Source organism: Phyllobates terribilis, unplaced genomic scaffold, assembly GCF_046119375.1.
Source record: "Phyllobates terribilis strain yellow unplaced genomic scaffold, ASM4611937v1 Scaffold_1__5_contigs__length_1240528914, whole genome shotgun sequence".
Classification (NCBI taxonomy): Eukaryota; Metazoa; Chordata; class Amphibia; order Anura; family Dendrobatidae; genus Phyllobates; species Phyllobates terribilis.
In genome coordinates this window covers 140,743,931-140,768,788 of record NW_027362761.1, presented here as the reverse complement: position 1 = coordinate 140,768,788, position 24,858 = coordinate 140,743,931, and the positions used below count along the sequence as shown (strand labels likewise).

The following is a 24,858-nucleotide window of genomic DNA, read 5'->3' as shown; positions in this document are numbered from 1 at the left end:
TATATGTAATTACATTCATACGTTCACAGGTATTGTAATATTGTGGCCGTGGTTATCTTCCATACTGCTATATTCCCCTTTATCAGTGACATGCTATACAATAAATACTAGGGAACCTTATCTTGGGTTGAGTGTGCTTGAAGGTGAACTACCCATTCAGTCATTAGAACAGTACTTACTGTAAGGGGTGACCGATGCGGTCGCAGGTTCCCTCCTTAAGCAGGAAAAGTGGTTATAACTTGTGTGTTAGAATTATACCTTCTGCATAGAATCTCATAAGCACTAAAGTTACATGGTTAAAGTACTGCTTTAATATGTTTTCTGCTAAATGCATAATGTGTTTATGTGTCACATATAGAGGAAGGGTAGAGATTAGTGCCTAAGATCTGGGTTAAGAGACAGCTAGATGTTAGGTATGAGAGTACAGATGTGGGCACTATAGTAGTTGAAACAGTTAATAATTTTGTGAGCTGGTCCAGTGTGGGAGGGGAAGTTGTAGCAAAGAACAGAGAGACTTCCTGGTGGCAGTCAGTCTAGTAAGAGTTGAACAGTGATGGAGATGTAACAGAGAAGCAGTTGGAGGTCCAGGGCGGGCACCGGGGGCACGGTCTGTCCAGCAGCAATGAAGCCTCATTCAAAAACTCTGAAGCAGATATTTCCTTAACATTCGGGGCCTACGGTCCACAGAAGCCACAGAGAAGTGTGTGTTCAGAAATCTTCCCAGAAGGGGAAGTCGGATGGGAAATAGTACAAAGACAGTATGGGATTCTTAGAGCTGCAAGTGTCTCATAGGCCAAGAAGGTCGACTATGGAAGGGACAGCTCAGGACAAATGGACAGTGAACATCGTTACGTGCGGTGCATTGGGCGGTAACCCTGGAAAAGTATGTGATCAATGCTACATGCTGTATGAAGTTGATTTCAAGTGTTCAAGTAAAGTTCTTTTTTATAAAATGGGATGGAAGTCCCTAAATGCGTGTACGGCGGTTCCTGAGGTATAAGAACCGAAGACAGTAGAGATCTGCGACCAAAATGTGAGTGTTACCCACCACACGCACAGCACAGGAGAATGGGGACATTTGTCTTAGTTAGGGAGCCAGGGTGTAGGCACACATCAGCCCCTCACCACAACTACCACCCTGAGCCCCTCACAAAATTGGCATAGTCGGCAGGACAAAATCATACATCGTGAGAACGAGACTGATGCAGGGAAGATTTCAGTGAGAGGAAAGATGGCGGATGATGGCGGGGAGGCTGGCGATAGCTCCGCCCATCGTGGGCGTCCTGAGCGTAAAACGGCGTGAAAAACTGTATGGCATGGATGCCGGGCCGGGCTGAGACTGCGGCCCCCTGTGAGTGGTGACCGCCTGCAGTGGGCACGCCAAAGAAAGAAGAAACCCCGCCCACCATTGAAGATCCCAGAAATAGAGTCAGAGTGGGAGGAATTGGTGGAGGTGGCTCCACCCACGGACGGGTGCAGTCCAGAGGGAGGATCCCTTGTGTTGAGCAGTGCGGCACCATTGCTGGAGGTGACGCTGGAAGTGCAACAGCTCAACATCATGTCTTTCCGTGGAGGCCTTGGGAGAATGGAGTGGGACCGGCGCAAGACGCGCCAGGAGATGGAGCGGCAGGAAAGAGAAATACAAAGGCCTGTACTGCCAGCTGTAACAGCCACGGTACAGGTGGGTGTCATCCAAGAGAAGAAAAGGGGAGAAAAGCGGGTGCGGTTCTAGTTAGATCTCCCCGCGCAGGTGGTGGTCACTAGACAGGAAGACCCCATACCGCTGAGATCGGTGTCTCCTATTCCAGAGTCACCTGGGGGCTACAGCGGGTTCTCAGGGGAGTGTTAGGTCTGAAACAACGAGCCTGTCAGCATCGGAGACAAGAAGAAGGAGCAGCAGCGGAGGGTCTGCCTCCAGTGGTTCATCCTATGGGACCACCATCATCTACATTCAAGGCCAGGGAGTGGCCCATTATGGTGGTCACAGGGGAATCCCTGAGTGAAGCGGCACTTTAAAAGTGTCTTGTTGTGCTAGTTGCACTGAAAAAATGATGAATGAATGTTCTGCGTCTATTAAAGGGCAAGGAGCCCTAATGGCACCAAGAGGAATTGGTGCTGGCCAGTCCGGCCACAGTTGAAAGAGAGGAATCTTCTTTGTTTTCCCCCCTCCAAGTTCTTGCGCATGTTGCGCATTCCCTTGCTGGATTAAGGGACTGAACCCTGATAGGGTTAAATCTCCCACACTAAAGGACTGTGTGCAACTGCTCCATGGACTGTGCTCTTGTATAGGAGCTATTGAGCAACACATGGTTCTTAAAGGGACCGTACTCAGCAAAAAGGAGGGAGGGGAAAACTGTCAGGACGACCCGAGGATCATGCTGGGTCACTGCTCTAGGACTGTCGGAGCTGATGTAAGTTGGCCAGTGGGCCATTGTGTTCTTAACAAAAACTTCCTGTGTTTGGTAAACCCGGAGCAGGATTTGTTGGCTAACGGGCCTGTGATGGACATTTTTTTTGTGGGTCCCAGGAGCAAGGGGACCGGGATCAGACGGACCCCTGTTTAAAGGAACTTGAACATTTGTGGTTAGTCCCTTACAGCGGAGGGACTAGGGTCAGGCACACCCGCATGGTTCTTCGGATGACCCGATGTGCGAGCCGGGTCGAAGGACTCTGCCTTTGCGTGTGGGCAACTATTAAAGTGGGCCAAAATGGCCGGTCTTAAGAAACAGACTTGAACTCTCTGTTCCAGGGTCCCAACCGAGTAGGACCGAGGTCAAGGCTGACCAACAGAAGAATTGATAAAAATGTGTTAATCTGTTGTGCATTTTATATAAAACTGCGTGTTGAAGGTTTTAAATGTACATTGGTGTCGTTACAGGTGTCGTCATGGTCAGGGACGACCATGTTTTAGGAAGGAAGAATGTAAGGAGTGACCAGTGCGGTCGCAGGTTCCCTCCGTAAGCAGGAAAGTGGTTATAACTTGTGTCTTAGATAGAATTATACCTTCTGCATAGAATCTCATAAACACTAAAGTTACATGGTTAAAGTACTGCTTTAATATGTTTTCTGCTAAATGCATAATGTGTTTATATGTCACATATAGAGAAAGGGTAGAGATTAGTGCCTAAGATCTGGGTTAAGAGACAGCTAGAGGTTAGGTATGAGAGTACAGATGTGCACACTATAGTAGTTGAAACAGTTAATAGTCTTGTGAGCTGGTCCAGTGTGGGAGGGGAAGTTGTAGCAAAGAACAGAGAGACTTCCTGGTGGCAGTCAGTCTAGTAAGAGTTGAAGAGTGATGGAGATGTGACGCGCCCCCTGGGCCTGTGCTGCTGCTGCTGTGCAGGGGGAATACCCGGAGCCGGATCGCTGGGGGTTGTAGTCTCCGTGTGGCGGTGACCCGGTCCGTGCCCAGGGTGGTCAAACCAGTGGCAGTCTATTTGTATTGGAATAAGTGTCCGACTACGCCACCCGTGGATTACGGTCAGTGGGGACCGCCGCTGCGCTGCCGACCACTGAGGCTGATGTTGGTTGCGCAGCCGAGTATGGGATAACTCCCCACGGGAGGAGTATTGCCTCAGGGCAGCTAAGGTGGAAGATGATGGGAGTGATGGTGTGAGGGTCCCAGTGCTAATGGTGCAGGAGCGGCGATGAAACACATAGACTTGTGGTGCAGTTTCCAAAGCTTTACTCACTGTTGTTGTTCAGATCACTTCGGCCAGCAGTGACCGCCCGAGCCGTGCTGCGTCCACCAGGTGAGGGACTCGGTCAACTCCCAGGCAATTCCAGAGTGCGGTTCAGAGCTCCCCTCTCTTCCTTTCTACTGGCCGTCCTCACCAGTGACCCACCTTTGTCCAGCTTCCTCGGGCCTTCTGTTGGTGAAACCTCTCTCCGGTTTCCCTGACCCTATGCGGTATGCTTTCCTGGTGGATGTAGTGAGGGGTCGCACCAAGATGTGGTCACAACCTCCGATTTTGGCTGAGGATTAGTCGCCTCCACCAATTTGGGTTCCGGTACCCTGCTCTGCCAACCCTTCACCCTGTATCTCCTGGGCCTTTGGGGTTCCTTCTGTCCTCGTGTCTCTGGGCCTTTCTCTGTGTTCCTCGCCTCCTTTCTCTTTCTGTTTCAGTTCCTTTCTTACTCTCCTTGCTGTTCCTTCTCTTCTCTCCCTCTCTGCTGTCTCAGGCCTCTACTCCAGGCCTGGCTCTGGAGCTGGGCCCAGACTGAGCCACAGCTCCCTGTCAGCCCTCTCTGGCTGAGCTCCTCTCTGAACTGACCACGGGACTGAACACTGTTCTAAGATGGTGCCCACCTTATATACCTCCTTCTGACACCCGAGCCCAGGTGACTAGCAACCAATGGGCTCCTACCTATGCCCAGAAACCCACCCCTATCTGCTCCTACACCACTGGGTTTTCCTCCCCCTCCCCACTCCAGCCAGGAACAGAAGCTGTCGTGCCTGCACTCTGTCTAGTGGGAGCACCGTTGGTCTGTTCCTCGGAAATGGGGTGTGTGTGGTGCATGCAGCTTACTGAGCCCTGGTCCACACTCCATCCTTACCCGGGAGTGGAATACCACACCTCTGGTTCGAGGTGCAATACCCCTGTAGCAGCCGAGTCCTCGGGGTGCTACATTCCCCCCTGGTAAATCACAGCACGTCCTCGGGCTGGAAAAGAGCAAAGACAATTTAAACATACAAAATTTTTAGAATGCATTCGTATATAAGACATTAACTTTTCACTCATCCCTTTATGGGAGGTACTTTTCTCTTTTTAACGTTACTGGTATAAAACATTTTCATAAAACATCTTGCTAATGCCACTGGAACTCTTTTAGCATATAAAACATCACATAAAACATTTGCATTATTATTCTAGCAGCATATAAAACTTTTCAATATAAAACTTTTTCAAGTAGAACATTCTTGAGCTCTGGCCGCTGTGCAACTTGCGACCAGGTAAAGGTGCAACAGTCCATTTAATCCGTCTTGAGGTAGGCGTTGCGGTTTTTGTATAAAACCAGTAGGGGGCGCTTTAAGAAGCGCAACTATTTACAAGGGATTGGCCGCTCTCAGTCCTCGGCCAGTGGGGATAAGGGAGTGGCTGCTCACAGTCCTCAGCCTGGTAATTTAGGAAGGGGCACACAAGTAACAGTTCTTTAACTATTCCACACGAGTCCCAACGGGGACCACACTTCACTCAGCAACAGTTCTTGTACCCTCACGGGTAACTTATGTACAGTTCCATTTTACCGCTTACTGGTAACGGTGTCCTCCTGATGCTTCTTCCTTGTACTCTTCAGACCCGTCCGGATCCTCAAGGTAGTCCATGTCTGGGCGGTACCGCAGCTCCTCCTCAGTTAGACGGTGGACATGGAGAGCATACAGTCCCTTTGCGCCCTTGTGCCGGGTGTAGGTGACCACGTCGCCGGGGTACAGGTCACGTCCGTGATGTCCCTCTGGCAGGTGGCTTTCGACGTCCCTTCTCATGACGAAGACGTCGGTGTCAGCCTCCGGGTCTCTGATGAAGCCCCAGCCATGCTCCAGCTGGAACTTGACTACGGTCCCGGTGGCTCTAGGTCCGCGGATGGCGTGGGTGTCTTGTCGGGCCCTGCGCTTCTGCTCCGCGCTCCTGGCCTGGAGTCGCTGCTCCCTGATGCGCCTCTGCCGACGCTCTCTCTCATACGTAGCTAGCTGCTGACGGCAGCACTCCAGGCGCTGGGCTTCTTCTGCCCGGGTCTCCTGGGTGAAGCCCATGAGGTTCTCACCAGTGGGGTCCCATGCAAACTGTACATCCTCCGGCAGGGGTGGAGCGATATTGGCGGGCTCCGGGGACGGGATCAGAGGCTCACTCAAGGGTCGCTCTTTCCGGAGACGGGGGTTGGCGAACTCCGGCGGCCATTCAAAGGGTAGCCCATCCGGGCTGGTATATTGGGCATACAGGTCCGCGCCCAAGGATGGCACTATGGGCTTCGGACAGGTGGCAGCGCCCGGGGGCACTCGGCCTTGCGACCAGGCCGGCGGTCGCTTGTCGGTCGTGCCCGGGGGTGGCACCGCCAAGGTAGGGGGCGCTGGTGAGGCAGCGGCGCCCGGGTGTGCGGGGCCTTGCGTCCTGGCCTGTGACGTTTCACGCTGTACGGCGCCAGTGTTCAGAGGGCACAGCGCGGGGCGGGACGTGATGATGGTGCTTGCTGCCTGAGGCCTAGCTGGTGGCGGTGGAGGCGTGGTGTCAGGTACGGTCCCCGGGGCTTCGGGTCCCGCAACGGAGAGTGAGGGCAGGCTGGTGTTCCCCGGGCTTGGGGTGGTGGCGTCCCCATTACTTGCCTCAGTCTCCGTGGCCTCCTCCGCGGCGTCATCTGCAGCTGCCGGTCCCTCTTCTCCGCGCCCAGCAGTCAGCGCGTTGCCCGGTCCCGGCGGAGTCCTCTGCTGGTCACCTCCGTGCTGCTGGGCCATCTCCTCTCTCCACCCGGCAAACACATCCCGCTGCGCCCGGACCATTCTCCTGTTCAGATCTTCCAGCGCTGCGCGCGCACGGTCCAGGTTTCTAGGCAGCTGGGCCAGCAGTTCCGTCAGGCTGCAGGGTGGTTCAGCTTGCAGCAGGCTGCGGGCCAGGGTGCTGGTGGAGTTTTCTGCTCCCTCCATCTCCGGGTGCAGCAGGTCCAGACTGATCCAGGCCGCACCCAGCCCCTCAGTTTTCTTTCCTATCCGCCCCCATGGGGGTTGGTCTTGGGGGCATCTGCTGACAATCACCTTCAAGGGCAGCCCCCCCACGTTGATGGACATCTCCATTGCTGCATTCATGGCTGGTGGGGGCGGGCTCCTTCTTTGGCGCCACTCTGGGACCTGGCCCACGATGGGAGGTGGCTTCTTGCTGTCCTTTGGTGCGCACATAATGGCGTCCGCTCTGCCAGGGCGGGAAAAACGGATGAAGATGGCGGGAAACGGTCCAAAATGGCGTCTGATGGCGGGAATCGGCTCCGGATGGCGGGAAACGACTCCAGACAGCGGGAAACTTCTGGAAATGGCGGGAGACTTCTTTTTAAGGTACATGTGCAGTTTTCTTCAGGCACGCAATACCCGCTTGTGGCGGGTTGGTAATGATCCTGCCGACTACGCCAAAATTGACGCGCCCCCTGGGCCTGTGCTGCTGCTGCTGTGCAGGGGGAATACCCGGAGCCGGATCGCTGGGGGTTGTAGTCTCCGTGTGGCGGTGACCCGGTCCGTGCCCAGGGTGGTCAAACCAGTGGCAGTCTATTTGTATTGGAATAAGTGTCCGACTACGCCACCCGTGGATTGCGGTCAGTGGGGACCGCCGCTGCGCTGCCGACCGCTGAGGCTGATGTTGGTTGCGCAGCCGAGTATGGGATAACTCCCCACGGGAGGAGTATTGCCTCAGGGCAGCTAAGATGGAAGATGATGGGAGTGATGGTGTGAGGGTCCTAGTGCTAATGGTGCAGGAGCGGCGATGAAACACATAGACTTGTGGTGCAGTTTCCAAAGCTTTACTCACTGTTGTTGTTCAGATCACTTCGGCCAGCAGTGACCGCCCGAGCCGTGCTGCGTCCACCAGGTGAGGGACTCGGTCAACTCCCAGGCAATTCCAGAGTGCGGTTCAGAGCTCCCCTCTCTTCCTTTCTACTGGCCGTCCTCACCAGTGACCCACCTTTGTCCAGCTTCCTCGGGCCTTCTGTTGGTGAAACCTCTCTCCGGTTTCCCTGACCCTATGCGGTATGCTTTCCTGGTGGATGTAGTGAGGGGTCGCACCAAGATGTGGTCACAACCTCCGGTTTTGGCTGAGGATTAGTCGCCTCCACCAATTTGGGTTCCGGTACCCTGCTCTGCCAACCCTTCACCCTGTATCTCCTGGGCCTTTGGGGTTCCTTCTGTCCTCGTGTCTCTGGGCCTTTCTCTGTGTTCCTCGCCTCCTTTCTCTTTCTGTTTCAGTTCCTTTCTTACTCTCCTTGCTGTTCCTTCTCTTCTCTCCCTCTCTGCTGTCTCAGGCCTCTACTCCAGGCCTGGCTCTGGAGCTGGGCCCAGACTGAGCCACAGCTCCCTGTCAGCCCTCTCTGGCTGAGCTCCTCTCTGAACTGACCACGGGACTGAACACTGTTCTAAGATGGTGCCCACCTTATATACCTCCTTCTGACACCCGAGCCCAGGTGACTAGCAACCAATGGGCTCCTACCTATGCCCAGAAACCCACCCCTATCTGCTCCTACACCACTGGGTTTTCCTCCCCCTCCCCACTCCAGCCAGGAACAGAAGCTGTCGTGCCTGCACTCTGTCTAGTTGGAGCACCGTTGGTCTGTTCCTCGGAAATGGGGTGTGTGTGGTGCATGCAGCTTACTGAGCCCTGGTCCACACTCCATCCTTACCCGGGAGTGGAATACCACACCTCTGGTTCGAGGTGCAATACCCCTGTAGCAGCCGAGTCCTCGGGGTGCTACAGATGAAACAGAGCAGCAGTTGGAGGTCCAGGGCGGGCACAGGGGACATGGTCTGTCCAGCAGCAATGAAGCCTCATTCAGAAACTCTGAAGCAGATATTTCCTTAACGTTCGGGGCCTACGGTCCACAGAAGCCACAGAGAAGTGTGTGTTCAGAAATCTTCCCAGAAGGGGAAGTCGGATGGGAAATAGTACAAAGACAGTAAGGGTTTCTTAGAGTTGCGAGTGTCTCATAAGCCAAGAAGGTCGACTATGGAAGGGACAGCTCAGGACAAACGGATAGTGATCATCATTACATGCGGTGCATCGGGTGGTAACCCTGGAAAAGTATGTGATCAATGCTGCATGTGTGGCGCCCCTGCGGGTTTAGTCCCCACAGAGGTACTGCATCTCACCCAGAGGTGTGGTGCCCCACTCTCAGGTAAGGAGGGAGTACTGCCCGGGACCCACCCACCTGCATCCAACACTACACCATTCCAGACCAGCAGGTGGGGCAAGATGCACTGGCTTATGCTGAGCCCTGTCCCTGGTTGGAAGTGGTGGGAACTGAGAGAGGGGGAACCATGTAGTGGGTGTGGGTGGAGGAAGCAGTACAGGGGAGCACTTTGAGTAGGAGTATAAAAAGGGGAACCATCTTGGGAGAGAGAGTCCAGTCAGAGAGTTTAGTCTGAGGAGAAGGAGTGGGAGCAGGAGCTCTGTAGGAGCTCTGCTCAGAGGAGAGGAAAGAGGAGAGGGCCTAGACTGAGGGGCCCAGGAGGACAGGCTGGAAGAGGACGGGAGCAGAGGGAAGGCTCCAGGAGTGAGGGGATCCCAGGGGCACGGCGAGTGCAGAAGCCACCCGTGCGCCCGAATCTACCAGAACGTGGAGGGATCAGGCCGCAAAGGGGACCAGCCCCTAACTAGTGGAGAGCTACAAGGCTCAGCTAAAAACTGGAGGCTACTGTACTTTCAGGGTGCAGCTGCTCACAACCGCAACTAAATTGCTAAAAAGTTGGCCGCATAGGATTCAGGGGACTACCCGTTGCCCGCTAAAATCTAAGGCTACCAGCTTGGGACACTGGTTGCGAGGCACAGGGCAGGAGGGTGAGAGCCAGTGCAGGAAGACGACCAAGGAAGGCACACAGAAGGTTACCCTGGCGCTGGGAACCTGGAGTCTGACAACTGTGAGTAAATCTGAAGACTGCGCCTAACTGTGTACTAGAATTATTATCTGAGCCATCACCTGCACTACACTGCACAGCAACATCTACCTCATTAAATCATCCCTGCACAGCCCTGGAGCTTAGCTCTGCCTGTGGAGAGCTGAACCAACTCTGCTGCGTCACCATCAGCTCCAGAGGATCTGCACCACAGCGGCGGCTCCATATAGCCGCATACCACAGGTGGTGTCACGAACAATATATATAAAAACTTTATTCCCCTTTCACTAATCCCCTTTTATTGACCGCCCTGGGTCACAGACCGGGTCACTGCTACCGTTACACCCCCAGCACCGACCGGCCCGGCTACCGAGTACCCCACGGCCCAGGGGGCGCGTCACATGCTGTATGAAGTTGATTTCAAGTGTTCAAGTAAAGTTATTTTTCATAAAATGGAATGGAAGTCCCTAAATGTGTGTACGGCGGTTCCTGAGGTAGAAGAACCGAAGACAGCAGAGATCTGTGACCAAAACGTGAGTGTTACACACCACACGCAAAGGAGAATGGGGACATTTGTCTTTGTCAGGGAGCCAGGGTGTGGGAACACAGCAGCACTTGCCACAACTACCACCCTGAGCCCATCACATTACTACACTATTTCTGGAAGTTGGTAATTACTATTATGTACTGTACATCTAACAAGTTGTGTATATAAAGGATAATATAAAAGGGCAACAAGGGTCAGACACATAATAATTAGTACTAACACCATTCAGTATCACAGATATAGTAATAAACTTTACGTGTCCTATGGATAAAAGGTGTACACTGGGTGATGGAAATAAGAAAAGAATGTAATAGATGTCCATGGACCATGGCTCAAAATTTCTTCTAATTGTGCAAGTGAGCACAGTATTATTGTAAGAGACAAAGAGAAGTTTCATAGAGTTAAATCAATTCAAAGTACAGTAGTGGTAGGCACATGTTTCTTTTGATCTGATTCATTTATATGGAACCTGAAGATTTACATTTGATAACCTCTATTGCATGTTTTTGTACAGATCATCATTCTTAACTTTATATGGAATACAACATTTACATGCAAGCAGATATTTGCAAATGATAATTCTTTTTAATTTTACCTCTTAGACTTATCCGCCCATGCTGCAAGCCATCCACAATCACTAGGCGAACTGCATTGATGTTATCGTTGTCTACTATTTGAAATTGTTCCCATGTGATTGCTCGAGACTGTCCTTCCAAGAGATCGAGACCTAGGTGACAGAGGAAAACCAGGTTCCTAGTTTATTTATGCAGTAGTAATTTTCCGACAGGGTAGAATAGAAATGTTACTTAGAATTATCCTTCCAAGAATTATTCTACATTAATTTACAGGACTAACATCTGTAACTCCCATCCCATTTCATATGGAAATCAGACCCCACAATACCACTTTTAGATCAAATTTTGTATAAACTGCGCCTGTGTGATTGGCGCTACCAACAGTACCCACCATAAATAAGACTGTTGGCAAGTTAATTCCAAAAGCTGAATTTATGGTCTGGAGCTTTTCTTTGCTTTTTAGTATTTTACCTTTTGTAAGAATTTTAGGGTATGGATGTGATTTCTATAATGGTGACCAGGGTCGGTCTGGCCTGGCGGGAAATCGGGAAATTTCCCGGTGGGCCCCGACATGAGAGTGAGAGAATTGGTGGCGGGGGCCCTTTAAAAGTGTGAGCCTTTTAAAAGCGCGGCTGAATCAAATGTAGCGTCGCGCGCACGGCACATTCATTGGTGACAGCGGGCCTGCGGTGACATGCATGCAGCATACTTACCACGTGACTCTCTGACACTAAGAGGATGGATTCTGTGGCAGACTGTGGTGTCAGGTGACATTGAAGGTGCTCTCGTCTGGCGTCTGATACGCCGCGGCCGCGCTCTGCTTTGCTTTCTCTCTGCTCCGGGGCCGTCCTATGATACGCCGGAGCCACAGAACCCGACGTCTCGCTCTGCTCTCCCTGCTCCAGGGCTTCTCATACGGTTCCATCCCGGCTCCATATCTGTTCTGGCCTGCTCCCCTGTAGTAATACCGGCTCCCAACCAGGTGGTGGCACCGGAGCACCGCCCCCTTCTCTCCTGCTCTGACTCTGGGCTTTTTAATACCGGCTCCGGGGCTGGATATGTGGAATGTGGCCTGGCCTGGAATTGGAAACAAGGCTGCAGGCCTACAGCTCTCACTGCTTCAATTTCATGTCAAGAGCACCGTGCCAAATTTTTATGGGTGAGTTATATGGCTGTGTGTGTGTGTGTGTGTGTGTGTGTGTGTGTGTGTGTGTGTGTGTGTGTGTGTGTGTGTGTATGTATATATATATATATATATATATATATATATGCCTGTGTGTGTGTATATGCATGTGTGTACAGTTTGTGTATATGCCTGCATGTGTGTGTATGCCTGCATGCGCGTGTGTGTATATGCCTGCATACATGCGTGTGTGTGTATATGCCTGCATACATGCATGTATGTGTATATGCCTGCATACAAGCTTGTGTGTGTGTATATATGCCTGCATACATGCGTGTGTGTATATGCCTGCATACATGCGTGTGTGTGTATATGCCTGCATACATGCATGTGTGTGTATATGCCTGCATACATGCATGTATGTGTATATGCCTGCATACAAGCTTGTGTGTGTATATATGCCTGCATACATGCATGCGTGTGTGTGTATGCCTGCATACATGCATGTGTGTGTATATGCCTGCATACATGCATGTGTGTGTGTATATGTGTGTGTGTATGCCTGCATGCGTGTGTGTGTGTGTGTATATGCCTGCATACATGCGTGTGTGTGTGTGTATATGCCTGCATACATGCGTGTGTGTGTATATGCCTGCATGCGTGTGTGTAAATGCCAGCATGCATGCGTGTGTGTATATGCCTGCATGCATGCATGTGTGTGTATATGCCTGCATGCGTGTCTGTGTGTATATGCCTGCATGTGTGTGTATGCCTGCATGTGTGTGTGTGTGTATGCCTGCATGCGTGTGTGTGTGTGTTTGCCTGCATGTGTGTGTGTATATGCATGCATGTGTGTGTACAGTGTGTGTGTATATGCCTGCATGCGTGTGTGTACTGTATATGCCTGCATGTGTTTGTTTGTATGTATTTGAGTGCCTGCATGTCTACGTGTGTATATGTGTCTTCACACGTGTGTGCGTACTTCCCTGCGTGTCTGCATTTTTGTGTGTGATTGAGTGTGTCTGAGCATGACTGCGTGTGCATTTGTGTGTGCTTGCCTGCGTGTGTACGTGTCCCCATTTCTGTGAGTATGTGTATCTGTGTGTGTATATTAGGGCTCTTTCACATGTCCTGATATTTACGGGACTGGAGATATCCATGTCCACCTGTGTGTCATCCGTGTGACACGTACCGGTGCTTGGGAATCAGTGTACAGTTAGCGCTGTTCCCAAGAGCCGGGTGCTGAGTGCTGCCCTCATCATAGATCCCTGCCGGTGCTGCGATCAGCAGCAGCAGGGTCAATGATGAGAGTAGTAGTCTACTCCCTCCGTGTCCAACTGTAAAAATAGGAATAAAATAAAAGAATCCTTATACTCACCTCTCCTAAGCGTCACCCGCTGTAATCCGTGTGAGCGCTCACTCCGAGGAGAATGACTCCTGCAGCGAGCGGGCCCCGGAGCTGCGCTCAGTGATTGACAGGACACCCCTTGTTGAGCGCAGCTCCAGGGCCCACTCGCTGCAGGAGTCGTTCTCCTCGGCGTGAGCGCTTGCACGGATTACAGCGGGTGATGCTTAGGAGAGGTGAGTATAAGGATTTTTTTATTTTATTCCTATTTTTACAGTTCTACACGGCGGGAGTAGACTACTACTCTCATCATTGACTCTGCTGCTGCTGATCACAGCGCCGGCAGGGATCTATGATGAGAGCAGCGTTCAGCACCCGGTGCTTGGGAAGAGCGCTGTCATCAGTGTGCAGAACGTTTTGCGGGAGGTGCAGCAGGTAAAAACATTCATTTGAATGGGTCTACGTGTACCAATGTCTCTGGTACGTGTGGAAACTGTCACCGCATGTACTGACGTGTGAAAGAGCCCTTAGTATGTGTCTGTGTGCGCTTGTTTTCGTGTGTGTAAGAGCGCTTCTGCATGTCTGTGTGCTCTTCCAAAGATTTATTATATTTGGGGAGAGAGGGGAGAGAAATTTTAGGAGACAGAATGGGGAGATGTGTGAAAAAACAGTATGGTGAACCAGAGGAGGGGTGGGAATGAGTGCAGGAACAGAATGGGGAAAGGGGATGTGTGAGGAAACAGTATGAAGAGTGGGGGAATAGTGTGAGGAGACAGTATGGAGGGAGAAAAATGTGAGGTGACACAGCACAGAGACTAGGTAGTGTGGGGGAAGGTATAGAGATGCGGCAGTATGGGGGAAACAGTGTGAGGGCACAGAATGGGGGGAACAGTATGCTGAGGAGGGGGGAGTGTGATGAAGGGGCACAGTATATACACTGGGCAGTATAGGGGGGACACAGTGTGAGAGGACAGTGTGAAGAGGGGGCCCAGTATGGTAAGGAGAGGACAGTGTGGAGAGCAGGTACCATAAGGGTGGTAGAGTGTATGTCATGTTTTGTGCAGGGAGCATTGTAAGAGTTAGGTTTATTCAGGGGCTCAGTGTAGATATTTTTATTCAGGAGCATTATAATGACACTGCTATCTTTAAGGGCATCGTGTGGGGATGTGCTGCAGAAGATCAGAGATGATGGAAGTCTGCGGAGACGAGCTGTGGATGAGAAAACTCATCATGGAGTCTGGACAAGAGGAAGAACAGAAAGAGAACGACTCTAATCAGAGAAGACGTCTCAGGTAAGATACCTGGATGTAAATGTTCATCTGTGATCCTCCCTGTGTCTCATCAGTACTGTGGTTCCTGTATGGTCCGCAGTCTGATGATGACTGATAACAACTCCCAGTATCTCTATTGTTAATTACATACTGGGAGTTGTAGGTTTATGTGATAGAAAGATATATGGGGCTGACCTGACATTACAATTGATGGTGGTTCAGATGATGTATTCATGTACTGATGTGTTTGTGCGCGTCTGCGTATCTGAAATAATATGTATTTTTGTAAGATGCGTGTATGTAACTGTGCATTGTGGTGTGTAATAACATTCATACGCTTGGGGCTCCTTTACTAAATCTATTAGGTCTCTTTCACATGTGTTAGAGAATTCCATTTGTCTTTCCACATTTAGGAACAGACAAGTGAAATTTGCTAACCCTGACATAACTGTCACCATAGGGATGTGCTTGTATGGAAGCGGGTTCAGGAGCTGAGCCTGCTCCATATCGGGCAGATGTCGGCTGTGTTACATAGCCGGCGTCTGCCTGTAACAGCAGTGATCAGAGCTCGCCTTGATTGCTGCTGTTTTGAGTATTTAAGTGCCCTTGTCAATCACTGACAGCGGCATTTAGATAGCACAATGGCCGGTGCATGCAGTCACCTGTTCCCTTCAGCCCCCTGTGACGCAGTTGCAGGTTGCTGATGGGTTGCCAGTAGTGCTGAGTGAGCGTGGTCGGATAAGAGACATTACAGTCACCGCGAACTACAAAGTGAGCGTGCTGCAATAACTTCCGGCACCTTGATTGCGACACTTCCATGGAGCCCAACCTCAGGCTGAGCTTCATTGAATGACTAACATGGCAGCCGTACCTGGCAACTAGTGCTGAGTGAGTGTGGTCGGATAAGGTGTGACCCCAGCATGCTCGGGTGTTATCTGAGTATCTTGTAGTGCTCTGCTAATATGCTCGAGTCCCTGCGGTAACATGTTTTGCGGCGGTAGACAGAAGCAACACATGCAGGGATTACCTAACAAACCGGCAATTCCTGCATGTGTTGCGTCTGTCTACCGCCGCAAAACATGCTACCCTGGGGATTCAAGCATAGTAGCACTACAAGATACTGGGATAACACCCGAGCATGCTGGGATCACACCATATCCGACCACGCTCGCTCAGCACTAATTGCCAGGTGCTGCTGCCATGTTAGTCATTCAATGAAGCTCAGCCTGAGGTTGGGCTCCATGGAAGTGTCACAATCAAGGTGCCGGACGTTATTGCAGCACGCTCACTTTGTAGTTTGCGGTGACTGTAATGTCTCCCTCCTTGCACCGATCCTATGACAGGAAGCGAGTGGCAGTAGGGAGAATAAAATGTAATTTTCTCCGTGTAGCCAATGCTTTTCCAATAAGCCGTCTAACCAGGCTTTAAACCCTATTTACCTGCAGATTACCCCTATATCTGCAGATAAATAGCGTTTTTCAAGGTGACAAGTTACCATTAAAGGGACTCTGGCAGTACGGAATGACTGTCCGAAGAAAGTCCTGCCGCTCAGTGCTTCACAGTGCAGCCAATCATGTAACTATAGTGCATTATAGAAATGCATAACAAGTAATACAACCGTTTATGGTGGGCTGTAGTGTGGGCCCCTAGAGTCAGTTCTCCTGGTGGGCCCTAGGCACCCCAGTCCGACCCTGATGGTGACCCTGGGTGAATGAAGAATAGAAGTACCGGTAATGATCTGTTGCCAAGTGTAATAAATGCACATGACTGATGGTGGTTTGTTGGCAATTTATTTGATTTGCAAGTAAATGAAAGCCAAAACTTACCCATATTCCAGGACACCCGAGGGGCATTTGTGTCAGCTGTTCTTATAGATATGTGAACTGTGATTGGGGAGCTTCTTTCAAAGAAGAAATCATGAACTTCTAACTCTACCTGAAAAAAGAGAAATAATCTGCTTTCTGAATCCTTACATTATTTTTAAAGCATATTTTAATTCAGAAAACCACTTGTATCCAGGTGTATAATTGTATCCTCATCTGAAACAGAATACAATACAGCAGAATAGATGTAAATCTAAAGCATGACATTGACAATGGCCTCATTTTCTCTGATTTGCTGCCAGTCAGAGTCAACACGCCTAATTCTGATTTACTTGGCGTCTGCACAAAGGGAAGCCAAGTAAGGGATGAGGTACTGTAAGACGTAGCAGATGTTGCTAAACACATTGTTAGTAGACTGTCACAAGTGTCAGGAAAGTGTCCTAAATATAAACCCACAGTTGCAAATGCCAATTGGCTACCTTTATTCTAGTCAACATGTTGACTTGTAAGACTATGTAACCATCAAGCGCGTTGCCTCCTTGGGGGTAAAATTGTTGACCTTACACCTGTGTCCACCAGCATCCTTCCACCATCCCTTAGGCTAGTGTTTCTCAACTCCTGTCCTCAAGACCCACCAACAGGTCATGTTTTCAGGATTTCCTTAGTATTGCCCTGGTGATAATTCCATTACTTGTGCAATGTGAAATGGAAATCCTGAAAACATGATCTGTTGGGGGGTCTTGAGGACAGGAGTTGAGAAACACTGCCTTGGGTAGTCTACTACTACAGGCCACTACATCCTATATTATATTTAAAGGAGCACACCATCACCCACAAACACTACTCATACTCCTATTTGTCAGATTAGGATGGCACATGGGGAATTCGGTAAGAAAATAGTTCTTTAGAAAGAATGTGCTTAGTGTTGCTTATAAATATTGCCTTATATTAATACCTAGATTTTTTTTATCTGTGTAAAAACCTTTGTGTTCATAATTAACAGTGATATTTAAGTTTGTTACCTCTAGATTCCTTCTTTCTACATGACTGCTGTTTGGTGGTTGATACGCTACGAGCATGTCATTAAGATCTTTCCATGTGAAGGATGTAATAGGCTTGGTATGATCATTAAGGTGGGTAATGAATCCGTCACGAGGAGGGTCGGTAATGTTGAAGACTAGTAGAGGCTTCCTCGTTTCACTGTCCTCTGCATCAAGGGCCGCAGTGGTAAAGGGAGTGAGGATGAACTGATCCACTTCTAAGATAAACATTGACATGAACGCCGCTTTGGGGATTTGATTGGGTACAGCATCTCGAATGTGAACAGGAATCCAAGCATGTTCAGACTGAAAAACAGATTTATTTTAGTGATTTAAAAAATGGTAAAATGCAAAATATTAACCTCTATAAACCTATAAGCACAAATCATTTAAAGAGTTTCCATGGCTTTTACATGGCACAGGTTTGTAAATTGGGCAGTGGCAATGAATCTCATTGCAAACTCTCTTTTATTCATGTGTATCTCTTCTATAAAAGCATAAAACTATATACATTTGGTATCACCATAATTGTAAAGACCTGCAAAATAAAGTTAATATGTTGTTATTTATACCACAAACCATAAAAACTAATAAAAAATTAGACAAAATTGCAGTTATTTTCCTTTTCTGCACCCTCCAGGATTGATAAAATTTACTCAGTACTCAATTATACATTCCCCAAAATTGTATCAAAACAAAATACAACTAATCCCACAAGGAACAAGCCCTTATGTGACAATGCAAACTGAAAAAAAGGGTATTACTTGCAGTATACAGTGATAAAAAAAAACAAAGTTGCGCATCCTTAAAGGAGTTGTATAATCTTCATCAGGGGCATACTGGCCCCCCAGGCTTCCTGCTTACCAGGGGACAGTGTGCTCCTGCTTGACTGACAGTTCAGACCAGAACTGTGCGCTCTCCGATGCTGTAAGCAAAAGTAACTTTGCCTTTGTACCATCAGAAAAGAGCTTGGAAACAGTGCGCAAGTGTGGACACCGCTGCTACGAGGGTCAGTCAATAAGTAATGCCTCCTAGTTTTTTTCTCCTTTTAATTGGCAAGAAATTCAAATGCAATTACATAGGTTGAAAACCACAGTCACCCGGCGGTCACCACGAATGATGTCATTGACTCGCTGAATGTTGCTTGGAGTCACTGTGGTTACTGGCCTGCCACTCCGCATTTTGTCAGCCAACGGTGATGGCCCTTCAGCTGTGTTACAGTGACGAACCCATCGTCTAACAGTACTGACATCCACTGTTGCATCACCGGACACATTTTTCAGTCTCTCATGAATTCGAATGGGTGTTTCACCTTCTGCATGCAAGAATTCAATCACAGAACGTTGTCTAATACCAACATCGATGGCAGCCATTTTGCAAACACAGTCCTGCCACCTGTTGGTGCAGGAAGTGGCAATTGCTGTGGATTGGAGAAGAAGGTTTGAGGAATTGTGCCAAATTCGAATATTTAACATAACTACCTTATTTAAGGAGAAAAAAAATAGGAGGCATTACTTATTGACTGACTCTCGTAGATTGCAGTAGTGGCTGGTTCCCTAAAATATGAACAGTTTATAATAAAATTAAAAATTCTTGAGAATGAAAAGAATTGTTAATAAAATGCATGTGGCAAAGTTGTTTTGTTTTTACAAGCACTTTACAATTTTAAAGATTGAAAAGTTTTGTATTCATTAAATATCTGTATATGTTTAGTGTGAGTGTATTAATATTCTAACCTAACGCCGCTTTCTCCGGGATCCAGCACCGTTCTTCTCCTCTTCTCAGTGACGTCACCACAATTTAAAATAGACAGCTCACTCTATGCTCTATGCATAAACTGGAAATCTTTTCTTATAATTTAAGCCTATGGAGTCTCGTTCTGATGCCCCATAGACTTACATTGTAAAAGTCACCTCCGGGTCATGCAAAGCGCAGCGTCACCCGGACAGTATGCGGAGCGGTGAAGTCACTCAGAAAAGGAGCGAACGGAGCTGGACACTGGAGAGAGCAGCGGTATGTGAGTAAATTAACACATTCACACTACATTAGATGCAGATAGACACATATTTAATGAATAAAAAATATATAGATGAACATGAAATTAACTCTTTAGAGCAGAGCTGGGCAAACTGTAGCCCGAGGCCACATCCAGCCATCTGGCTGTTCCAATCCGGCCTGCAGACCGAGACAGCTGAAGGGCTGTGAACAGTGGCCCACAGGCTGTGCAATGCCCTTGCCCACTGTCCGTCTACTGCTACCCACTGTCACCACTGTCTGCATTCTCAGGATGCAGACAGCACTGAATACACAGGTAGAGGAAGGGCCACCGGCTCCTTCTTCCACCAATCAGCGCATGTGACTGAGCAAGCAGAAGCGATGATGTCATTATATCATGTCTGCTGTGTGGAGATTTAGTACACCGGAGCAGAGCACTGGGGGAACAGGAGCGAGGTGAGTATGTTTTTTTTTTCAAATATGTATTAGATGTTTGCATATATTTAATATGCTATGTGGGGGCTCATACTGTATTTAGGGCCTATGTGGAGGCTCATACTGTATATAGAGATGCTATATGGGGGCTCCTACTCAGGGCCGGCTCCAGGTTTTTGTAGGCCCCGGGCGAAAGAGTCTCAGTGGGCCCCTTTAACACATACCACAATTCAAGATGCACCCCTTCACTGTGTATGGCCCCCAACATGCAGCCCTGTGCACGCAGCTTCAGTCAAATTCCTTGTGCAAGAGGAAAGAAATGCAACATCACCCCCTTATATATGCAAAGCCCCACATGCAGCATTAACCCATTCCCTGTGCAAGCCCCCACAACATGCAGCACATGCATGCATCATCCCCTTCCCTGTGATAGACCCTCAACATCACTTACATGCATATGCAAGCCCCCAACATGCAACATCACTCCCCTATGCAATCCCCCACAACATGCAGTGCCATGCCTGCATTGCCCCCTTCACCGTGCAAGTCCCCCCAACATGCATCTGACGCGCCCCTGGGCCTGTGTCGCGCAGCGTTGCGCACGCGGAAGCTTACCCGGAGCCGGATCTTTTGAGGGTTGTAGTCTCGTGGCGGTGACCCGGTCCGTGCCCAGGGAGTCAAACTAAGTGGCGGTCTATTAGCAGTGGATGTTGGATGACTACGCCACCCGTTGAATGCAGCTTTGGAGCTGCCGCTGCAGGGCAGACCGCTGAGGCCGGTGGAAGGATGGTGCAGCGGGGATGGTATAACCCCCAACGGGAGGGGTATGGCCTCAGGGCAGCCGACGTGGATGATGGGGGTAGCAGGAACCACTCAGAGACGATGCGGTGTAGTTCAGGGTCTTTACTGGTGACAAAGATAGACCCTCCCGGAGTACTGGCTAGCGGTTGGGGCCTGGTCAGTCCTTGAGCAGATGGGATCTCCCCTGGCCAGGCGGAGTTGTAGGCCTCCCAAACTAACGATACTCTTCTGGCTACCTTGCTAGAAGCGAGTATAAGTAGCCCACGTCCCTGAGTGTACCGTGTGGTGCTCACCCGTATGGCTGGTGACTCGGGGCCTTCTAGTAGCTTCCGCTCCACGACGGCGGTGCTGGTCCTATGCGTGTGACCGTGCCTTCGGGTTTCTTGGCCAGAGGACCTGAAATCCCCTGCCTGACGGATTCTGCTGCTGGGTAGGAGTTAGTCCCCACAGCCTCGGACTCCGGGTCCGGTAAGAAATCTTCTCAGTCAGGGCGAGCTCTGCAGCTGCCAGCCCCTGACTCTTTGTAACACTGCTCCCACAGAGCTCCTGTTGTTTCTTCCTATGATGCTTCTCTTCTCTACTTCTGGCATGGCCCAGGAGCTGGGCCCAGCCGGAGCCACAGCTCCCTGTCAGCCCTCCTGGCTGAACTCTCCCTCTGAACTCCCTAACCCTGCCTCAGCCCCAGGTTTATATAGGGGAAGTCCTTCCCCTCCCAGGACTGGGCAGGAGGTGTGGCATGCATAGGATTCCTGACCAAGAGACCTCCCACCTGCTCTCAGACATAACATTGCCGTTACTGTGGAAACCAGACCCCTGGGGTGCCACATTCCCCCCTAGTGAAATTTAGTACTCCGGGACTAAACATATTTTTAGAAAAACATAACAAGGTATAAACAATAATAATACAATAAGAAAAACACATAAAGATGGTTACGGCGTGTCCGCAACCGGGTGCAGTCTTTGAAGAAAAGCAAGGTGTCCATTTCACCAAAACAGGGAGACGTAACCAGGTAGGGGTCTGTCCTGCCCCGAGTCCTTAACAGTCTTTTAGTCCATTCCTGGGTTACGCTCCAACCAATTGTACAAGGATTCCCGGTAAATCCACCAAGGACTCCTAAAAATAACTAGAAACACATAATTATTTACAGGATATGGCCGCTCTCAGTCCTCGGCCAGTGGGGATAAGGAATGGCTGCTTACAGTCCTCAGCCTGGTAAGGGATAGGGGATGGCTGCTCACAGTCCTCAGCCTGGTAAGGGATAGGGACACACGGGGAACAATTCACTAATCCCAACGGGGACCATATTTTAATTAGCAGCAGTCCTTGTACCCTTACGGGTAACTATTTACAGCTCTTTATTCACGCTACTTCCCTTCAGTAGCTATGTCCTCTTTGTGCTCCCTCCTGAGGGTAGTCCTCAGACCCGTCCGGGTCCTCTTGGCTTTCCTCGTATTGGTAGTACTGCAGCTCCTCCTCGGTTAGCTGGGTTAGTATCTCTGCGACAGTCCTCCTCCCAGGTGGCCAGGACTTTACCTCCCTTTGGGCTGCCCCGGTTAATTGGGCCACCAGGATGCCCACTTTTTGCTCCTCTGTGAGGGGGTACACCTGGAAGAGGCTATCCAGCTTTTCTCTAAAGTCATGCAGGGTATGTGACTCCCCTGAGTACTGGGGTAGCCAGGCTGCCCCCGGGATATAGGGCATGGTGAAAGGCATGACCGCAACAGCGGTGGCGCTGGCGGGGGTTGAAGCGGTGAAGCTCTCCTCCGTATCCGACATCCTTCTCCCCCCTAGTGGACCGTGGCCTACCTTGCGATGATCCTCTTCCGTAGGCCGCGGCTCCGCAGTGGATCGTCAGGGTTGAGGACCTTCCGTCGCGCTCCTGTGACGTCGGCATCTACTGGGCTCCTTCCAGGACCTTACGCAACGTCCGGACGTGAGGCGGGGCTTCAGTTCTCGCGCGCTTTCGGAGTCCACGCCCCTCTTCTTCCCGCGCGGCGTCCTCAAGATGGCGTCCAATGGCGGGAAAACTCCACGTATGGCGGGAAGAAGGCCGAAGATGGCGCCGGATGGCGGGAAAACTCCACCGATGGCGGGAAGGAAGCGGAAGATGGCGCCGGATGGCGGGAATCTTCACCACTGGTAAGTTTGAACAGTCTTTTTCAGGCACGCAGTACCCGGTGGTTGCGGGCACGAGATCCTGCCGACTACGCCAAAAGTTGACGCGCCCCTGGGCCTGTGTCGCGCAGCGTTGCGCACGCGGAAGCTTACCCGGAGCCGCATCTTTTGAGGGTTGTAGTCTCGTGGCGGTGACCCGGTCCGTGCCCAGGGAGTCAAACTAAGTGGCGGTCTATTAGCAGTGGATGTTGGATGACTACGCCACCCGTTGAATGCAGCTTTGGAGCTGCCGCTGCAGGGCAGACCGCTGAGGCCGGTGGAAGGATGGTGCAGCGGGGATGGTATAACCCCCAACGGGAGGGGTATGGCCTCAGGGCAGCCGACGTGGATGATGGGGGTAGCAGGAACCACTCAGAGACGATGCGGTGTAGTTCAGGGTCTTTACTGGTGACAAAGATAGACCCTCCCGGAGTACTGGCTAGCGGTTGGGGCCTGGTCAGTCCTTGAGCAGATGGGATCTCCCCTGGCCAGGCGGAGTTGTAGGCCTCCCAAACTAACGATACTCTTCTGGCTACCTTGCTAGAAGCGAGTATAAGTAGCCCACGTCCCTGAGTGTACCGTGTGGTGCTCACCCGTATGGCCGGTGACTCGGGGCCTTCTAGTAGCTTCCGCTCCACGACGGCGGTGCTGGTCCCATGCGTGTGACCGTGCCTTCGGGTTTCTTGGCCAGAGGACCTGAAATCCCCTGCCTGACGGATTCTGCTACTGGGTAGGAGTTAGTCCCCACAGCCTCGGACTCCGGGTCCGGTAAGAAATCTTCTCAGTCAGGGCGAGCGCTGCAGCTGCCAGCCCCTGACTCTTTGTAACACTGCTCCCACAGAGCTCCTGTTGTTTCTTCCTATGCTGCTTCTCTTCTCTACTTCTGGCATGGCCCAGGAGCTGGGCCCAGCCGGAGCCACAGCTCCCTGTCAGCCCTCCTGGCTGAACTCTCCCTCTGAACTCCCTAACCCTGCCTCAGCCCCAGGTTTATATAGGGGAAGTCCTTCCCCTCCCAGGACTGGGCAGGAGGTGTGGCATGCATAGGATTCCTGACCAAGAGACCTCCCACCTGCTCTCAGACATAACATTGCCGTTACTGTGGAAACCAGACCCCTGGGGTGCCACACATCACTGTACATGAAGCAACATGCATCCATGTGCAAGACCAATGACATACAACATAACCCCCCTTCCCTGTGCAAGACCCACAAAATGCTACATTAAAGGGGTAGTCCACTACTAGGACAACCCCTTCTCCTACCCCACGTTTGGCCCCAATAAAATAATAAAGCTTATTCTCACCTCCCGTGCTGGCGCCGTTCCCGAAGTATCGGCACTCACAGTCCTGGGGTTCTTGTGAGTTTGTTCTGACACGTGATTCCGGTGCCCAATCACCGTCACTGTCCCCACCTTTGGAAGTCCGGGCTGCAACTGATCTCTGACTTCCCCTTCATGTTAGATTTGTCCGAAGGTGGGGACAGTGACGGTGATTGGGCACCGGAATCACGTGTCAGAACAACCGCACAAGAACCCAGGGACCGCGACTGCCGATACTGCGGGAACAGCACCAGCACGGGAGGTGAGTATAAGCTTTATTATTTTATTTGGGCCAAAATAAGGGTATGAGAAGGGGTTGTACTAGTAGTGGACAACCCCTTTCCTGTGAAAGGCCCTAGAACATGCAGCACCATGTAAGCATCACTCACTTACATAGTCCCAACATGCAACATTAACTCATTCCCTGTGCAAGCCCCCACAAGATACTGCACATGCATGCTTCACCCGTGCCCTGTGCAAGACCCCCAGCATCACGCCGTTACTTATGCAAGCCCCCACAACCTGCAGAACCGTCCATGCAACTTATGCACATTCCCTGTGCAAGATAAACGACATGCAACCCCATATGTAGTAACTTGATCCACTTTTTATGCTCCCAAAACACAGTATTAGACCCTTTAAACTTAGACCTATACACTGTATACAAAACTAAAATACATAATTGCTGTCTCCACACTGACCCATTATGCAGCTCCTCAGTCCTCTCAGGATCTGTAGTGAAGTATCACCATTCACCTCATCTCCAGCAGCACCACGCAGCTTCCTGGTATCGGGTCCACACTGAACTGGAGGAGGCCCCGCCCCTTTCAATCACATCATCACCTCCC

The 24,858-nt window shown here is 50.6% G+C and overlaps 1 protein-coding gene across 3 annotated transcripts in view; it reads right to left on the bottom strand.

Moving 5' to 3' along the window:
- The window catches only part of FREM1 (FRAS1 related extracellular matrix 1), a 261,719-nt gene that overhangs the window by 151,695 nt on the left and 85,166 nt on the right, over nt 1-24,858 (bottom strand). For all 3 annotated transcript variants that reach the window (XR_012299496.1, XM_073667881.1, XM_073667873.1), the window contains exons 6-8: nt 17,290-17,613; nt 16,271-16,379; nt 10,726-10,857 (exon numbers count right to left, since the gene is read on the bottom strand). Coding sequence is in view for 2 of the 3 variants with exons in the window: in XM_073667881.1 (XP_073523982.1) it covers nt 10,726-10,857; nt 16,271-16,379; nt 17,290-17,613 (565 nt within the window). In the remaining variant the exon portion in view is untranslated. The remainder of the gene's footprint in view (nt 1-10,725; nt 10,858-16,270; nt 16,380-17,289; nt 17,614-24,858) is intronic.